Below are 19,020 nucleotides of genomic sequence, written 5' to 3'. Positions count from 1 at the left end.
GGGTCTGTCTCCAGACCTCGACAGACTGGACACAGCTCCACGTGTTGATGCAGAGTGGTAATGCCAGGCTTTGGGTGCATCCCAGAGCAGCAGGCACCCAGACATGACACCAGGGTGATGACCCTGGGAAGTATGTGGACAGGGAGAAAGGCCAGCTGGGCTCTGAGGGACTCATTAGATTCTTCCACTCCTACTAGAGTAGGAAACTGGACTGTGTGGACAAGCAATCTGGGTAACATGGACCAAGAGCCAACTTACTTGGTCAGAGTGGGCACAGTGCCAGGGCCCTGGATATTTGCAGGGCCCACTAATATGCTTTCATTTCTTTTAAAAGCAGAATAAAAATGAATATGATGTCCAGTCTGGATTATGCTTGTCTTTATGCCAATGTAGTTGTAAAATACAATGATTATTTTTTTAACAGAGGAAGGGACTCCTGCAGGCCTAAGTGCCTAGGGCCCATGGTAGTCATAATATGGCCCTATGTAGCCAAGCATAACCTTTCTTTCTCCCTGCCATAGTTTTATGTTTTTTAAAAATCATGACTTATCAATTCTTTTACTTGGCCTTTGTATTTTCCTTAGGAGACAATCCTAGGCCCTGTTGGCCAGCACATTTGTCAGGGGAATTTATTTACTCATGTGAAGTTTCTAGGAGTTGGTAATAAAGGCAACACAGGGTTTTCACATTATAGTAGAACTATTTGGTTGCTAATGACAGAACCCCCAACTCAGATAGATTTACACATAAAAGGGAATCAGGTCATACACCTGAAAACTCCAGGATACTATGACTTCAGGCACAGTTGGATCCAGGAGCACAGACACTTTTGTTAGGACTTTGTGTTTATCTTCCTGTTCAGCTTCCCTCTGTGCTGGCTTCCTTCTCAGGTGGAATCTTGCTGGGAGGTGGTCTCACAGTTCCAGGCTTTCACTGTTCTATTTCCCAAAGTCCCAACGGGAAAAGCTTCATTTTCAGCATGTTTCTAAGAAATGTCTGGGGGCAGAGTCTCCATTGGACTGCCTTGGGCCACACACCCAGGCATCATCAAATCCCTGTGATCAGGGAGGGAGCTAATGGTTAGGCCTAGGTCACAGGTGCGGAAGACCAAATGTAGATGTAACGTTCATCTTAGTCAAATCCTGGGGGTCTAAAGGCATCCTGCACTGAGGCAAGTGTCCTGCAAAGACTTCACTGGAGATGTGAAGGCCACCACCTTCTGCTTTTTCAAAGTGATCTGCTTTCCTTTTCCCTTCTCTTCCTCCCTCCCTCCCTCCCTCTTTCTGCCACCTCCAGTCTCCCCCACCCCCACTCCATCTGCTGCTCTTTTTATTTCTGGATCTCTCTCTCTCTCTCTCTCTCTCTCTCTCTCTCTCTCTCTCTCCCCCCCCCCCCCCCATCTCTCCTTCCCAATTCTTCCTCTCTGGCTTTTGCCTCCTTCTCTCCCTCAACTTTTTTCTCTCCCTCTCCCCTTTCCCATCCTTCTCTCCCTCTCCCTGCCTTCTCCCTCTGTGTGCCAGTGTTCTGGATCTTTCTGTTTCTCTTCTTCCCCTGGGGAAAGCCCCTCTTATGTTAAGAGGTGGACTGATTTTTCAGAACCAAGACCTGCCAGGGCTGCAGCCTATGGAAACATCTGGCTGGCAGGAGGGCAGGTCAGGTGGCCTCTGAGGACCTCTGCAGCTCTGTACATTGACTTGTGCACCCACCTTCCTGGGGCTAAGGACCTGCCGGTGCCTGCTGGCTATTCCCACAGCTCCAGGACTGTGAAAAATGTACACACAGAAGGGAAATGTCCAGAGAACGGGAGCCTGGCGACCTCTGCATGTTCCTCCTGAGCCTCTGGGCATAGTGCGTTTGGTTGCTCAGGTCCTTTCAGAGGCCTGCCTGTGGACAAAGGGCCGAGGCGACCAAAGTTCATGTTCCTCCTCAGCAGCTGGAATCGCACATCTGTCCTGCTTCTGTAAAGGCTTCCCAGGTCCATTCTGAGAGGTTCTTTCAGTGTCACTTTCATTATTATGTTCCTTTATCTTCATGCCTCACACCAAGAACCACCCCCAAGAAAATTCTTCCCACCCCTTCTCATGGCAAGACATGCACCTGCTCCTTGAATGGATGAGGCCAGCAGTGTCCCCTTCCCCTGTAGGGCCTTGTTCCCATCGCTCTTCATAGGGCTTCTGGTTTCCAAGAATGCCAGAAGTAGGAGAACCACCCTAGAAATGAGGCAGGGTCAGGTGCTCACACCCTGAGGACCCTGGAAGCCCCCTGTGTGTGTTCATGGGGCTGCTGGAGGGCGTTCTTTGGAGGGAAATCTATTGCATTTTCTGAATGTTACATTCATGCTGACCCTGGCCATAATTATGGAAATAGTAAATCGCAGGGACGGTCGAGGGGGCGCTGGACTCAGAGAAGAGACCTGGAATTGAAACACAGGAGTCCTCCTGTGTGGCCTTGTTATCTGAGGCAAGTCACATAACCTCTGGCCTCACTTTCTTTATCTGTAAAATGGGTGTGACAGCCACAAGGGAATCAAGGCCTGGGTTAAAATGGAGGGTTGTACATGTAGGAGCTTCACCCAGTGCCTGTGAGAAGGCAGGGGGTAGAAACACGAATGCTTCTCTAGTGAGTTATAAATCCTTTCTAATTCTGACAGGGAAACTGAGTTCCAGAGAATTTTGTTGGCCTAACTGGTCATGGCAACCTAAATTTATTTTATCTAAGAGGCTTCATTTGGGGAGTCATTATTACCCTCTTTTCTCTTGAAAATGCTTTATGTGAATGTAACCCTGCAGGCTTTGAGGGTCAGCCCTAGCATCACTTTTTGTTTTAAATCCTATTTTGTCTGATATTATACCAGCTTTCCTGTGATTGTGGTTTACAGTTCTTTATTAAACAATTGGTGTCTTTGAAACCAAAGTGCATCTTTTGTAGATGACACAAGGTTAGATGATATTTTTTTAAACTCTGATAATCTGTTGTTGTTGTCGTTTGTTAATACTGGGAAATCTCTTCACTTTAATTAGATTGTTTTAACTCATTCACCTTTAATACTATATTGGTATGGTTAGATTTGTGTTTACCATTTCACTTTTTGTTATTTGTGTGTTTCTTGTCTTTTTCGTTCCTCTGTTCCTTCTTTTTTGCTTTATTTTGCACTAGGTGCTTTAATTTATTTAATGATTTATTTCACTTTATTTTTGAGGTCTTTTTTAAATGGTTTCTCTAAGGTTTACCATATACATCTTTACTTACTAAAATGAAATTCTGAATTTATATTAGCTTAAATACTAGTGCTATGTGAAAATTTTATTCCTGTTCAGTTTTATTCTCTTTTTATGGTGTTATTGTTATACATCTACTTAGGTTAAAAACACAATGCTTTATTATAATTATTACTTTGCTATCTGTGGTCCTATATAGCCTTGTTCTGCCACCCCCTTGTGCTATTATTGGCAAGTTTATACATTTTTGTGTTATAGGCCAAAAATCATATATACACATTATTTTATACACTTGCTTCTTTTTTCAAATATATTTTTGAACTGTAGATGGACACAATACCTTTATTTTTTTAAAATTTTATTTGTATGAGGTGCTGAGGATCGAACCCAATGCCTAGTGTGTGCTAGGTGAGTGCTCTACCACTGAGCCACAACCCCAGCCCATATCCTTGCTTTTTAAATCAATTCAGAAAAGGAGAAAATATGCATTTAAATTGTTTTTTATAATCACATTTACTGGCACTCTTTTTTTTGTGTGTGAACATAAGTTATCATAGGGGTTATTGCCTTAGCAGTAAAAAAATCTTAGTATTTTTAAAAGGTGGCTTTGTCGGTGACACATTTTCTCAGTTATTTTAAACTTGGAAAGTCCTTTTATCTTATTTTTGAATGGTGTCTTTGTTGGATGTAGGATTCTTGGTTGACAGTTATTTTCCTTGAGTACCCTGAGCATGGCCTTCCACTGACTTCTGGCACCCATTGTTTCTATCAAGAAATCAGCAGACAAATGAGGGTGATGTCCCAGATGTCTGGTGAGAATTAAGCATGATGATGTAGATAGAGCAGTTTGCACATACTAAAAGCTGAATTTGTTCATACAAACAACAAATATGTACCAAGTGCCTACTAGTCCCAGGGACTCTTCTAAGAGGTGGGACGATAGCAAGAAATAAAATGAAATCCCTGTCCTAATGTTGTTCACAATGTTAACAAACTGACAGTAAACAAGTCTAAAAATCACATGAGCACACACACACTCAGACACACATATAACTTCAGGTTGTAATAAACACTATGGAGAAAACCCCCAGAAAGTGTCAGAAAGTGATTAGGCAATTGGGGCTTCTGTGATTGGGTCTGGTCAGGAAAGGCTTGTTAAGGCAATGGCACTTGAGTACAAACCTGAATAAAATTAGGAAAGGGCACACAATGGTTAACAAATATTTGTTGGATGTGGATGAATACAAAGGAAGGTTCCATGTTCGGCTATGGGTGGGAGAAAAGCATTCCAGGGAGAGACAGTAACAAGTTCAAAGGCCATGGGGCAGGAAAAAGCTTGGCATGTCTTAAAAGCATCAAGTAGACTCCAGGAATATTTATGGGGAAGTATTTAGAACTGTCCTGATGTCTGCAGCTTACTTTAAAAATAAAGTAGTGGGGACTGGAGTGTGGCTCAGTGACAAAGTGCACCATCATGCGCAAGGCCCTGAGTTCTATGCCCAGCACTGCAAAAAATAAAAAGGTAGATGAATGGATAGATAGTGGGATGGATAAATATATGATAAAACTAATATATTATAATATTAATAAAATTTAGTTGATGGATATATACACATTCACTGTAAAATTATTTCAGTTTTATTTTGCGTTGAAAAATGTCATATAATGTTGGAGGAGAAATACCAAGAAGGTGCAAGCAGATTGCATGAGAGGTAGAAGTGGTAGAAGATGACATCTCAAGGTCCCTGGGCACGGAGGGCCTCAGGAGCCCTGGGGAGACACTGGGGTTTTGTTCCAAGACAGAGGGGAAGCCTTTGGTGGGTTTTGGGCAAGGGAATTTCATGATCTGATTTATGATTTTGAAAGATCCCTCCAGTGTCTCTGGGGAGAAATAACTCTAACGAAGCAAAGGGGAAGTAAGAAGGGCACGCAGGGGGAAGTAGTGATCTAAATCAAGGTAGCAGCAGAGAAATGTGGTCAGAGTTGGTGGCCCGTTTGAAGGAATCGCTGCTGGTTAGGTCAGTGGGACCCCAGAGCAGCCCCTAGGCTCTGGCCTCAGCAGGCAGGTAAACTGTGGTCCCATTCTTGAGAGAGGGAAGATGAGGGGATTAAGTATGGCTGACAGTGGGGGAAGTGGGGGGGCATGAGAAACCCAAATAACAGACTTGCTAATAAACTGTAGCTGCCGTTACTGTTTGTACTGCACACTTACATAACGACATCTGCGAACACACGTGTTCTCACTTAGCTTGTGGCTCAGTGTGGCTCCCCCTGTCCTATTTTGTTTCTTTCCTTTTACATTTTCCAACAACCCTTCCCAACTCCCCACCATCGCTTCAGTGCCAGACTCCAGTCTAATGACTACTGGAGACTCCGGGGAAGGGAAAGGCAAGAACAAGGAACGCAGATGGCCCCTCAGTGCTTCTCTGAGCCTCAGCAACCCTCTGGTTGGGTCAGCACCTTTCTCTAGGAGGAGGGTCTGGGTCCCAGCAGGCCCCAGGGGTGAAGCCATCTGGGCTCTGTCCTGTCTTACACAGTTCAGGCCTTCCTGCTCTGGTAATCAGGCTGGCAGACAGGTTGTTAACAGGCAGGTCCCACATGTGGCTAGAGGTGGGATTCAAAGACACAGCAGAGATGTGGACAAAGTCTCCACACTGCCCTGACAAGGTGACTGTGTGTCAAGATCTGAGTTCATCCGATCCCATCAGCTTTCTGTCATTTTCTTCCTCCCTTCCATTCCCTGTGTCAGAATAGCATTTAAAGACTTTTCTGGCTGAACTGTTTGAGGCCCACACCCTGCAGAAGGCCATCTGTCACTGAGCCTAGATGTGTCAAAGCCACTGCATCTCACAGGACCACAAGCACAGTCTTCTTGAGACTATAGCTTTCAGAGGGGCACGGACATGTGCAGAGTAGAGTGTTGGGGGACTTGAACAAGGTCATGTCTTCCCTCTTCTCTGGTTTTCCATGGTGTCGGTGGCCCTTAGAAGTTTCACCCTCTGCTAAGGGCCACCACCGCCACCAGATTGCATAACTCTTAGAACAAACCATCAGGCATTGTTGGAAGCACTTAATGGGTATAACTCAGGTAAATGTGTGTTGGGTCAACATGTTTGAGCTATGGCCCAAATAGGAATCCCCCCCCCCCTTATAATTAAGTCCATGGCTGGGTATATTAGGTTGCTAAGCTACAAAAATAAAACACCACAGACTGGGTGGCTTTAATAATAGCAGTTTATTTTCTTAGAGCACTAGAGCCTAGCAGTCTAAGATGAAGGTTCTGCCCCAGGATTGGCTTCTGGTGAGGGCTTCTTGACTTGGGACAGACGTCTTCTCATTGTGTCTCCCATGCCCTTTCTTCTGTGCATGCTCAGAGAGAGATCTAGAATGTCTCTTCCTCTTATGAGGACGCCAGTCCTCTTAGATTAGGGCCCTGCACAATGGCCTCATTTAAATGTAATTACTTCAATTACCTTATTCAGTGTCCTATCTCTAGATCTCATCGAACTCGGGAGCAGGGCTTCAACATATGAATTTTGAAGGGACACAGTTCACTCCACAACAGTGAGCACTGGGGATTCTAGGAGCTCTTAAACATTGTGTCCCACATTTTGCACGTACACCAACTTTTTGACCTCTCCAAAGTTCTAAGAACTATAAGTAGACAAAGAAGGGAAGCATTCATGGAAAGTAGAAGTAGAACTTGTTTTGACATGTAGAAGAAAAAGTCTTCATGTACTGTTTTTTCTTTGTTGTGTTTAGATATACATGGCAGGAGGGTGTATTTTGACATATTATACATACATGGAGTGCACCCCATTCCAATTTGGATCCCATTCCTGTGGTTGTGCGTGATGTGGAGTTTCATGGGTTGTGTGTTCATTTGTAAGCATAGGAATGTGATGTCTGATGCATTCCACCGTCTTTCCCATTCCCATCTCTCTCCCTTCCCTTCATTCCCCTTTATCTAATCCAATTAACTTCTAGACCTCCCCTCTCTACCCTCCCTTCTTATGGGTTAGCATCCGTATATCAGAGAGGAAGCTCGGCCTTTGGTATTCTGGGACTGGCTTATTTCAGTTAGCATGATAGAAGAATATCATTTGCTGATAAATAGCCATTTATTGGCAAATGCCATAATCAAATATTATTCTAATGAGGGTTTAAGAGGTGGGAACAAGACGAGCAGTGGAAAATGAGGGTCTGCTATGCCAACTGCCACTGGACACTTTGAGAAGAAGGATGACTTGCCTGAGGTCACAGGGTGGGAGTGGATCTGAGCCTAGAACCCCTGGGTGTCCTGAGCTCCAGGCCACATGTTGTCACCTGGCTTGCCCTGCCTTGCCCCTGTAGAAGCCAGGGCCATCTGAGTGAGGCTCCTGGGATGCCCCTCTGCTGACCTCATGAGGCTTTTTCTCTTTCTTGCTTTCCTTTCAGAAGTGGAGCAGATCGAGGCCATTGCCAAGTTTGACTATGTAGGGCGGTCGCCACGTGAGCTGTCCTTCAAGAAGGGAGCCTCGCTGCTCCTGTACCACCGCGCCTCAGAAGACTGGTGGGAGGGCCGTCACAATGGCGTGGATGGACTCATCCCTCACCAGTACATAGTTGTACAGGACATGTGAGTGGGAATTGGGACTTTCTGGGAATAGATTAGTGGTAATAGATTAGTGATGCCTGCAGTGGGCACTGGAAGGGAGTAGTAGGCCGTGTGCTGGCAGTTTGTTCTCCCTGGTATAATATGTTTGATGTTCTGTAAGAACAGGTATACCTAACTTCCCTTTAAATGATAATCCACTTATTAAATGTGCAAATTGCTCATCCATCAGACTACACAGAGACCATGTGTTGTCTTCCTGCCACTCTGATCCATCTGACAGCCTCCAGGGTGCTTGTTAATTACAGTTCTTAGTGTCCAGTGGATCTTTCCATATTTCTGCACCTTCCTGGGCTTTCTCATAGCTGCTGGTGAGGTCACCATTAACTGCCCACCATCCTCCAATGCAGAGGTGATTCTTTCAGGGGATGGGCAGGAAAAAAAATGCCCTGGTTTCTGGTTAATAAGGAACCATTTTTTACAATTTCAGGGATTAAAATATTTAAAAAACCCAAACCCTAAATACCTAGTCCCACCAGGAAGCTCACAAAGTTTACACTTTCCATTTCTTTGAAAGCCACTGAAGACTCCTGTGCACACCTTCCCTAAAATCTCTGGCCAGGCTCAGGGGAACTGATTTATCATGGAAATAGACACCAAGCTGAATTTCACAGAAAGGGGACCAAACGCCTATGTTTTAATAGGAAAGAGGAAGGTCTAAGCCAGAGAACAGGCCATGGCCAAGCAAACTGTAAGAGGAATAGTGTAGTGGAGGACTCTTGGCTGATGTCCCCAAAAAATCATTGGAAGAGAAAGGGCTACGGGGGTTGGATGGGGGGACAGGGTGAGGCTGCAGGCCTTCACTATAGTCCTAAACCTCAGGTGAGGGAGGTGAGGGATAGAAACACCTCTTCCTCCTTTACTTGGTGTGAAACCACTTCTCATGGAGCCACATGGAGGCTCAGCACTCAGAACTTTGAACTCAGCATTTAGATTCCACCCCACCCCCACCCCCGGCCCCATCCTTCCAATATGCCTCCTGCATTTAGCTTGTCTCAGCCTGTGAACAGCCTGGGAGAGAAGAACGAGCCAGAGAAGGGGAGAAAGTGGGCATGGGTTGCAGGGACAGAAGAGGGTCTCCTGCCAGAGACATGAACTCCAGGAGCGTTGTAGTGGGCATGCGTGGTGGGAAGGTGGCTCCTTCAGAGCCGTGGGCACAGCCAGCCATAGGCAGGAGCTCCTCGAAGGTACCAGGGAGCCGTGTGCATCCTGGTTCTTGGGAGGGGCACCTCAATTCACATCTCTCTTCCTCTAGGGATGATGCCTTCTCTGACAGCCTGAGCCAGAAGGCTGACAGCGAGGCCAGCAGCGGGCCACTGCTGGATGACAAGGCCTCCTCCAAGAACGACCTCCAGTCCCCCACGGAGCACATCTCGGATTATGGCTTTGGGGGGGTGATGGGCCGGTAGGAAACATGGGTTCATTTTCTTCCTGCTAGTGCCATGTGGGTTCATGTCTGAACTGGGAGGGGCGAGAGGGCAGGAAGGAGAGAAGGAGGCTTGTGCAGGCCCTGCTCCCCACAGAATGTGATATTGGGCACAACTGGTCGGGGGGAGGCTGGAGCTGATTGGAGGATGCCAGGGACAAAACAGCGTGGTGTTGGGTAGGGGGCTTGAGCAGCAGGAGGAAAGACAAATGCTAGGAACTCAGCGCTTTTCATTGGAAATAATGACGGTAAATTAGCACAATTGGCAAGTATTTTTACTCCTCCTGTCCTGCACCTCCTCCCAGCTTTCTGGTGAAAACCAGAGTTATAAAGTACTTTAAAAAACGTAAAGCTCCCATATTCCCCCAAATTGCGCTATATAAACAGAAAATTCCCACCTACTCATGTGGTGGGGAAAGTTGACACTCGGTTCCACCCACTTCTTTGGTGGGAGCAGATTTCCTAATTTCTTCCCTCCCCTGTGTGGGCTGGGCTGTGTCACATGACCTTTATATCAGCAGGGAGCAGCATGCACCAATTCTATGAACCAGTATGGTCCAGAATATGTGGTGGTTAAAAAATAAGAAAAAGAAGAAAAGAAAAAGAAAAGCCGGCAGTTTCTCACTGCCTTTTTATCCCCCCACATAGGAGTCTCTGAATGTTACTCTGTTTTTCTAGAAAGGTCATGTGATCAGCCTACATGTGTGGGTATTTGCTCACAGAGCCAAAGAAATCAGCGGCATGTTCTATTCAGTTCAGCAGAAAGGTCGGGACACTGTGATAGGTGATGAAATCGAGGGACTTGAGGAAGCAGGAGGCTGGGGTAGAGAATGAAACGGTTGTGTGTCCCGGAGCCCGCCAGGGCCACTCTTCTCCTGCCTCTCTCTTCCTTTCCCCCTTCTCTCTCTCATCTCCTTTCTTTTCTTTCTTAATACCTCTTTATCTCTACACCTCTGCTTTGGTCCTGTTGGGGCACCCACAGGCCTGCTTAGCTTGGCTGGGTGGTAGGGTCTGAAGCGCTACTGACCACACGGAAACTTGGTTCCTAGTCACATTCCATTCCCAAGGTACCACCTCTACCTGACCCCTTTTCTCTTCCAGCCTTCCCTCCCCTCACCAGGGCCGCAGGGTTCTTGGTGACTTCCACAGGGTGCAGCAAAACCTTTTATCTTCAAGGTACTCTCAAACCCACTTAAGAGCAGGCAGGGAGTAGTGCCCCCACTCAACAGAACAGAATGGACCTGAAAGAGAAGCCAGGAAACTCGTGGTAGACACAGAGGGCAAGGAGCAGCCCTCCCGATCCACACTCCCACCCCTGTTCACACCCACAGACCTCCCTGAGGTGGGAGGAGTACCCACATGCCCCACAGGCTCATTGAGGATGCAGTGTTTACTCTTAAATGGCCAATTTCCCAAGATCTGGAAAAGCCTTATAGATACCTTTGTCTGGGGAGATGGGGAGTGGGGGACAATAGTGAGTAGATGTTCAGTTCCCAGGGGGGCCCTCCTGTGCTTGCAGGGTGCTGGTGGCTTTTTGGTATAGTCAAGCCTCAATGCTTCAGACCAATTAGAAAGAAGCCTACAGGAAACATGAAAATGTATCGTGAGCCCAACTGAGCTCACCCAAGCATTTCCAGGTTGAAGTCCTCCTGGCCCGTACTTAATGGTAGATGAGATTCATCTTGTAATGAGCACCACTGCTGTCTGCAGCTGGAAGCACCGCCCCACACCTCCTCCTGTGGCTGTGTGGGCTCAGCTGGTCCTCTGTTGTGGAATTGCACAGTCTGACCGAGTGAGGCTTCACTATACCTGCTCCCTAGACTAGTGTGTAGTGTGTGGTTGTAGTGGGGGTTGGATGGCCCATTCTGAGACTGGCCAGGGTTGACTTCTGCCCCATGCCCCTGCCCCCTGGCTCCTTTGCAGAGTGCGGTTACGATCCGATGGAGCGGCCATCCCCAGGCGCAGAAGCGGGGGCGACACGCACAGCCCACCCCGGGGCCTGGGTCCCAGCATAGACACGCCACCCCGGGCCGCCGCCTGCCCCAGCAGCCCCCACAAAATCCCTCTTACCCGGGGGAGGATCGAGAGCCCTGAGAAGAGGAGAATGGCGACGTTTGGGAGTGCTGGCAGCATCAACTACCCCGACAAGAAGGCGCTCTCAGAAGGGCACTCCGTGAGGTCCACCTGCGGCTCCACCAGACACAGCAGCCTGGGGGACCACAAGTCCCTTGAGGCTGAGGCCCTGGCAGAAGTAAGGGCCCGGGGAAGGCAGCTAGGCCAACAGAGACCTCCAGAGAGGGGGCGGGGTAGGAACCTGCCTTGTGGAAGTGCCCCCTAGCCTTTGCCAGACTTAAGGTTAAGCCAGAGAATAAGAGACTGAGCTGGCTTTCCTTCCCTTGCTGGGCCTTCCCTTGGGGACACAAGTTGGTTGGATACAGCTGCTGGCTGGGGCTTCTGTAAAGGCTGAAAACTCCCCAGTGTCCAAAGATAGAGATGGGATTGGCTGGATTATGGGTATGGGGCAATGGCAGGTCTCTCTGCAAGATGATATGGTTGAGTTCATCCATCCATCCCTTCATCCTTCCATCCATCCATCCGTCATTCATTCCTCTATTCATTTATTGACAAATATCAATTGAGCATCTATTATGCTATGCTAGGCATTGAAAGTACAGTGAAGAGCTGAAATAGACTTTGGCCCTGCTCTCATGGAGATTGTGGTTTAGAGAGGGGGAAGAGAGAGCTTTCAACCAGGAGATGCACACAGCCTTGAAATGTCAGTGAGCTTGTTGACCTGTACCCTGAGTGGAGTTCAGGGAAGATTCCAAGGTAATACCCAACACAAACAAGACACCCAGCCACTGGAACTCCTGTCCACAGCCCCAGGGTCTGGTTTGGGCCATGCCCAAATGCCCACTCCCATGGCATCCCTGGGACTGATGCCTTGGCATGAGTCAAGCAGAAGAGCCAAGAAATTTGTTGCTTCTCCATTCTCCAAGGCTGGCCATCCTCTTGGGAAACATCCCCTAGCCCCCACCATCATCTGGACACTATACAGGTTGGAAGCTCTCTCAGTCACAGTAGGGGTGGATAACTACCTGGCCCAGAGCCCTTTACATAAAGAGTCCAAGTGCAGTCTAGGGCCCAGTTTCTAAAAGTGGATCCCACCACAGACAGGTTCCATGGGATGTCAGTGGGATGGGGCAGTACTCTGTGGTGCAGTTGGAGGATGTGGGTCTGATAAAGTCAGAAGGCTTAGAGAAGCCAAGATTTCTCAGCACCATAAAATAATGTGCAGGTGATGTGAATATCCCACAAAGGGAACAGGGCACACCCCACCTCCCAGACTTCTTTTACCTTCATTTATTTTTTTGTTCATTTATTTTCAGTACTGGGGATAGAAGCCAGGGATGCTCTGATACTAAGCTACATCTTCAAGTCCTTTTTTATTTTGAGGCAGGGTGTTGCTAAGTTGCCCAGGATGGCCTTGAGCTTGTGATCTCCTGCCTCAGCCTCCCGGTGGTCAGCCCTTGATTCACATAGCATTATGCAAGCCCAACCCAAGGAGTGCACTTGGGGAAATGCGGCCCATGTTCTCTGTGGGCAGTGATATCTACACACTCTAATAGCTGAATTCAAGAGCTCTTTTCACTGACTGAAGTAAAATAGGAGCTCACAATAAACAATTTGTAAACAGCTAAGATGACACAGGATAGGCACCAGCCTGTTCAGCATCAGCTCTGATGAGTCCTTGACTTTGCAGCCTATGAAGGGGAGGGATGGCATGCAAAACCCTGAGTATTAGATGGGGTTACCCCAAATTTTCTGGTCTCAAAATGTTCTTTAGGATTTAGATTTGAAACCCAATTAGGAACTGTGTGACATTGTCATCAAAAGCGAGACGGTCTCACTTGGGAGGAGGTGAAAAGCCGCTGCCTTCCCTGCTCTGCCCATCCCAGGTTCCTCTCTGCAGCTCCTCTCTGGAGACTCGCTCATCACCTCTCGGACTAATGCAAGGCTCCAGCCTAAACCGCTTGGCTCATCTTTCTCTGAGCTTTCTGTCTTTCTGGCTCACTGTGCCAGGGTACAGTGGTGGTGGCAGCAGGAGGGATGGAGGTGGAGGGATGAGAATTACATTTGTTGAAGTTTTGCCTTTTAGAGCCACCAGAGGGAGCAGTGAGGGCAACTGAGAACTTAATTCCAGCAGAGCTGGGGACACTGGAGCAATTCTTGAAAGTGTCCCTGAAGGGTAGGGAGGTAGCAAACAGGGAGAGAATAGCCATCTCTCCCTTCCAACAGAGAATCTCCTGCAACTGATTATATATATAATGTATTTAGGATTTAGATTTGTATGATCATATATATATATGTATGTGTGTGTGCGCGCGCGTGCGCGCGCGCGCGTGTGTGTGTGTGTGTGTGTGTGTGTGTATTTAATTGTAGATGGACACAATACCTTTATTTTATTTATTTATTTTTATGTGGTGCTAGGGATCGAACTCAGTGCCTCACATATGCTATGCAAGTGCTCCACCACTGAGCCCCAGCCCCATCCCTGTAACTATTCCTTTTAAAATTTGCCAGGGTTCTGGGGCAAGGGATAGAATATCGTGGGAAACATAAAAGTTGATGCCTGTTATTTGGCCTGGGCAGGCAGAGGCTGCCTGTAGACCAGGAAGAGGAGAGAATACAGAAGCCTGGGGTCGGCTACATCTCCAGGCTCCAGCCCCAACTGCCTCACCAGACTCCTATGTGTTTTTCAGGATGGGCCTCAGGATTTGCAAAGGAGCAAGCAGGACTTAATAATCATCCCTCCTCACTGAGGTTGTGCACAGCACCTGCCAGCGGTGCTTTTAAGCAGTGTCCCCTCATGCTGTCCTCAATGGCCAAGCCATAATGCTCTGACCGGGTTCTGGCTCTGCAGCTCCTTTGGCACCTGTGGGCCATGGAGGCATCCCGGCAAATGATCACGTGACCCAGAAACAGTGGGGCCAAAAGGAGTTGGAAAACCATTGTCTGGTAGTTTACAGAGCTTCATGACATCCATCATCTCATTTCATCTTCCCAGTGAATGTGTGGGCTTTTAACAAATGAACAAAACCCAGTGCAGGATGACCGAGACTTGCCCAAGGTCACAGAGTCAGCAAGTGGCTGCAGTCTTTTCATTCAAAACTGCAGGGCCTTGTGCCCTGGCCAGAGGCTCCTGGGTTCATGTTGTCCTCCAGCTCCAGCCCTGCCTCTGGCTTGGGGAGGCCAACACCTGGGACGATTGGCGCCAGGCTGGCCTGGGCTGGCGACCAAATCTGTGTCATTCAGAGTGCTCCTATCCTGAAGAGCTCTCAAATATTACAATGTTTCTGAGAATTACATATCAAGTAATTTTTCTATAGGCAAGGATGATCTTTTTTCCCCCCTTGGTACTGGGGATTGAACTCAGGGGCACTTGACCACTGAGCCACATCCCAAGCCTATTTTTTGTATTTTATTTAGAGACAGGGTCTCACTGAGTTGCTAAGCACCTCACTGTTGCTGAGGCTGATTTTGAATTCGCAATCCTCCTGTCTCAGCCTCCCAGGCTGCTGGGTCAAGGATGATTTTTGAATTAAAAAAAAATAACACATGTGCTCGCTTGGGCAGTACATATACTAAAATTGGAACCATACAGAGAAGATTAGCATGGCTCCTGCGCACGGATGACACGCAAATTCGTGAAGCGTTCCATATTTAAAAAAAAAAAAGTTAAATAATGGTACAAATTTATGGAGTACAAATTTATGAAGTTTTGATACATCCATACCTGGAATAGTGATGAAGGATTTTTTTTTTTAATGAAAAATGATGATTGGGGCAGGGCCTCTGGAGTCAGACTATCTGGGTTCAGATTTGGGCTTTGCCACTAATAGCTGTGTGATCTTGGGCAAGCTACTTAACCAGTCCGAGCTTCAGTTTCCTCATGTGTGAAACAGTGGTTGCTACCTTGTAAGTATGGGGATTAAATGACTTATGAGTACAAAGGATTTGGGTTGGTGCTTATTGTCAAGTGTTAATGCTATTGTGGTTGCACTACTACTTTTGAGTGTTTATGTGTGTTAGGTGTTATGTCATGCTCTTTGCAGAGATCATATCACTTAATACACTCATCAACTCTGAGTTTAGTATTAATTATAATTATCTCTAAATTGCAGAAGAGGATTCTGAGGCTCAGAGAGGTAAGGTCACTTGCCCAGGGTCATACAGCAAAGAAGTGTCAGAGGCAGAATTCGAGCATCTGGCTGACTCTGGTAGTCTGACCTGCCTTTACTAATATACTTCCCATACATGGGACACCCACATTGATCCTCCCATTTGATTTTAAGATACCCTGGGGACTTATTCTCCACCCAGGCCATGAGGCTCCTGTGGGAACCTCTAGAAGGACCACGAGCTGGTTAGCAGCCCAGGACCCGACGCCTGCAGTCTCTGTGCTGACTGGAGCTCTCTCTGTCCCCAGGACATCGAGAAGACCATGAGCACGGCTCTGCACGAGTTGCGGGAACTCGAGAGGCAGAACACGGTCAAGCAAGCGCCAGATGTGGTGCTGGACACGTTGGAGCCCATGAAGAACCCTCCAGGCCCCATCAGCTCAGAGCCCGCCAGCCCCCTGCACACCATCGTCATCCGAGACCCGGATGCCGCCATGCGCCGGAGCAGCAGTTCCTCCACCGAGATGATGACCACCTTCAAGCCAGCTCTGTCCGCCCGCCTGGCTGGCGCCCAGCTGCGTCCGCCCCCGATGCGGCCTGTGCGGCCCGTGGTCCAGCATCGGTCCAGCAGCAGCAGCAGTTCCGGGGTGGGCAGCCCTGCCGTGACACCCACGGAGAAGATGTTCCCCAACAGCTCCACAGACAAGTCGGGCACCATGTGACCTGCTGGGTGGGTGGCACCAGCGTGGCCCACTGTGGCCCGCCATGGCCTAGCCTGGCCTCGGTGGCTTCTACTTGCTTCCCAGTGATGCTGGCCTTGTGAGGCAGAGCTTGGAAGGTCAGCTGGGAGAGAGTGCGTGTCTGTGGAGCGCAGAGGCCCAGGCGCTAGTGCGCTCACGCTTGGCCATGCCAATCCCACAGACCTGTGTGCAGAGAGACACCCCGGGGAGTGCTGCAGCAAAAGCCTGAGTTCAGTGTCTCCCCAAAGTGAGGCAAGATGCCAAGTGGCTTCTCCCGCATATCGTCACTGGAAAATGATTCTCGACATCCTCTCTACATACGTATATATGTGTGTGTATATATATGTGTATATATATACGCATAGACATGTATGTATGTGTAGGTGTCTGTGTATATATAAATATTTATGCATCTATATACATACTAGATCTGGACTTACATGTTAAATGTATATAGGATCTCCTTTTTCTTTTTATGAAACTTAGATTTACCTCAGACCCATGCCACCTGACATCTCCCGCTGAGTTATTTGGTGGGATTTGCAGGGACTTCTCTGGGAGAACTTAAGAGGCCCCACAGTAACTGCAAATGAAGCAATATACCACTCACCTGCAGAAAAACAGTCTCCCACTGTCTCCAGAAGTCGTGGCCTTCCAGAACAGTCTGCCCCTAAAGGCAGGGTGGGGCAGGCAGTACCCCAAGCAGGCGGGGAACCCTTCAGAGAAAACCCTCCGTCCACCCCAGAGACCCTGCCCTTCCATCCGGGAGGCCCAAGGCCAACTGTACCCCCCAAAGGCACGGGAGGAAGTTGGCAAGAAGATCCCTGACCACAGCATCCTTGTGTTTGTATTGTAGAAAGAGGGGACAGCAAAACCCTAAACCCTATCGTAGCACAGTATTACATGTGGTTGGGAAAAAGGAAAAAAAAATAATACAGTGGTGTGAAATACTTCAAATCCTAGAAATGCTGTAGGAATAAATCTGTGGTAACTATAGAGGTTTAACTTATATCTTCAAAATATTTAATTTTTTCTTTTCCTGGTTCTACTAATTATACTGTGTCAGATTTGGAACTCAACAGGCAAGGAGGCTTTCTGAGTCACATCATTTTCATATAATATTGGGCTTGACACACTTCGGGTCTTGCCCTCTTGCATGAAGCACGTGAGCTATAGGTGCCCCAGTCAGAGGGAGGCCCAGGAGGGGCCAGGGAACACCATAGGTTGGTTGAGTTTATGCAAGTGAGATCACTTCCTGCCCTCCCCTCCCCTGCTCCCTCCAGAGCATTTAATGTAGGTGAAAATGTGTTTTTCAAATATAAGGGGGAAGGCTTTTGCCTCTTGGCTGAAAAAAAGCTTTCCAAGTTGTTCTTCTCTGCTTCCATTTGACATCCTCTTCTGATCGCTCTGTTTTCTAGAGATGGCTGTTTCTGGGTAATGGAGCACAGGCAAATCTGATCCTAATGGGATAGACCACTTTGACTTGCTCCCCCCTCATGCCAAACCAATGGTCTTTTCCTTATTGTTCTCAGGCTTTCTCTCTCCTCTCTCAGCCTCTAGGGTTGGAGTCAGAAGTCCAAAATTTCAGTCCCAGTCCCCAGCACTCAGGAGCTGTGAGACTTTGGGCACTCCACTTCATCAAACCTCGCTTTCCTGTCCCATAAAATGAGGCTGATAAAGATAATCGAGCAAGCTAAATCAACTGGAAAGCTCTGTACTGATGCTATTGCTATTATTATCATTCGGAAGGTGAGTCTTTCAGACCCTAAAAACCATCCAGACCTTCTGGAAAGCTCCTAATGGCATTTGAGAAGTGGGTCCTGGAATTTCCCTGCCAGCTTGCTGAGAGACAGCAGTATCATCATTAGCATCTCCCCCCATTGGATGAAGTTTGCCCTCTCCTGTGGTCCTACAATAAAAGGTAAACACACCGGGAGAGACCTTGTGAGTCTCTGATACCTGGATGTGTGGGGACAGGAAGCCATTCTGCCTTGTCTCTGGACTGGCCTTGAAACCACATGGTGGAAGGAGGAATCGAGAAAGGCTGTACCAGGGAGAGGCCAGTGATGAATTTGACCTCCCTTGTTTTGCCGAGAGCTCCCAACCCTTCTCCTTTAGCTCCTGATATGAAAGGTTCTCTGCCTTTGTGCACATAGACAACCCCTTTTACAGTGTAGGAGAGTTAGGCCTGGGGGTGTGCTGGGACCTGCCCAAGAGGTGACAGATGTCTGAGAGTAGGGCTCTGTCAGGCACTGGATGTTGTTCATTTGCAAGGATTCTGTACCGTCCAGCCAAGTTGTAGGAATTCTCATCTCCAGCCCAGAGATACTCCCAGACCTTAAATCTCTGCCACAAATACCAGATGAGAAGCAAAGATTTAAGCAGACAGATCTATTCCCTGATATACGTAGCACCAGTCAAGCTTTGTAGATCATTCTCTGGAATTGACAGCTTCCATTTTCCTTACCAAAAAGGGACCTGCCTTTCCCAGACTTAACTTGAAGGTTTTTGTTAAGCACCTATTTTTCCCCCCAGTGGAAAAATGACAAGATCACATATGGGGAAGTAGGCACCCAGATGGCAGATGATGCCCCTCTCACCTGGCCCCTTGATCAGAGCCCCATTGCAGGACACAAGGGAACACACTGTCCTTGCCACCCCTTTCCTCATCTGGCACTGCGCATGCCTCAGCCTCCCTTCACATCACTCAGCCCAGCAACGTCCACTGGGCATCTCGTCTCAGCTCCTGCCTGTTGGAGTCCACTATATATTGCTGTATTTGCTTAAATGCTGGAAAGTA

At 47.8% G+C, this 19,020-nt stretch overlaps 1 protein-coding gene and 1 non-coding gene across 4 annotated transcripts in view; both read left to right on the top strand.

Annotated features, from left to right (window-relative positions):
- Positions 1–18,679, top strand: part of Srgap3 (SLIT-ROBO Rho GTPase activating protein 3) — a 244,862-nt gene extending 226,183 nt beyond the window's left edge. For 2 of the 3 annotated variants that reach the window (XM_026383042.2, XM_077793436.1), the window contains 4 exons: positions 7,656–7,836; positions 9,128–9,277; positions 11,222–11,549; positions 15,789–18,679. In XM_026383042.2, the coding sequence (XP_026238827.1) occupies positions 7,656–7,836; positions 9,128–9,277; positions 11,222–11,549; positions 15,789–16,202 (1,073 nt within the window). In that variant the 3' untranslated portion in view covers positions 16,203–18,679. The remainder of the gene's footprint in view (positions 1–7,655; positions 7,837–9,127; positions 9,278–11,221; positions 11,550–15,788) is intronic. The other variant, XM_026383043.2, reaches the window with a different exon arrangement.
- LOC113178857 (U6 spliceosomal RNA) lies at positions 14,920–15,026 on the top strand. The gene has a single exon (XR_003300277.2). It is a non-coding gene; the product is annotated as a U6 spliceosomal RNA (small nuclear RNA).
- Positions 18,680–19,020: the final 341 nt, after the last annotated feature.

Source organism: Urocitellus parryii, chromosome 16 (assembly GCF_045843805.1).
Source record: "Urocitellus parryii isolate mUroPar1 chromosome 16, mUroPar1.hap1, whole genome shotgun sequence".
Lineage (NCBI taxonomy): Eukaryota > Metazoa > Chordata > Mammalia > Rodentia > Sciuridae > Urocitellus > Urocitellus parryii.
The sequence above is the reverse complement of the archived record's forward strand: the minus strand, read 5'-3'. Positions and strand labels throughout refer to the sequence as shown.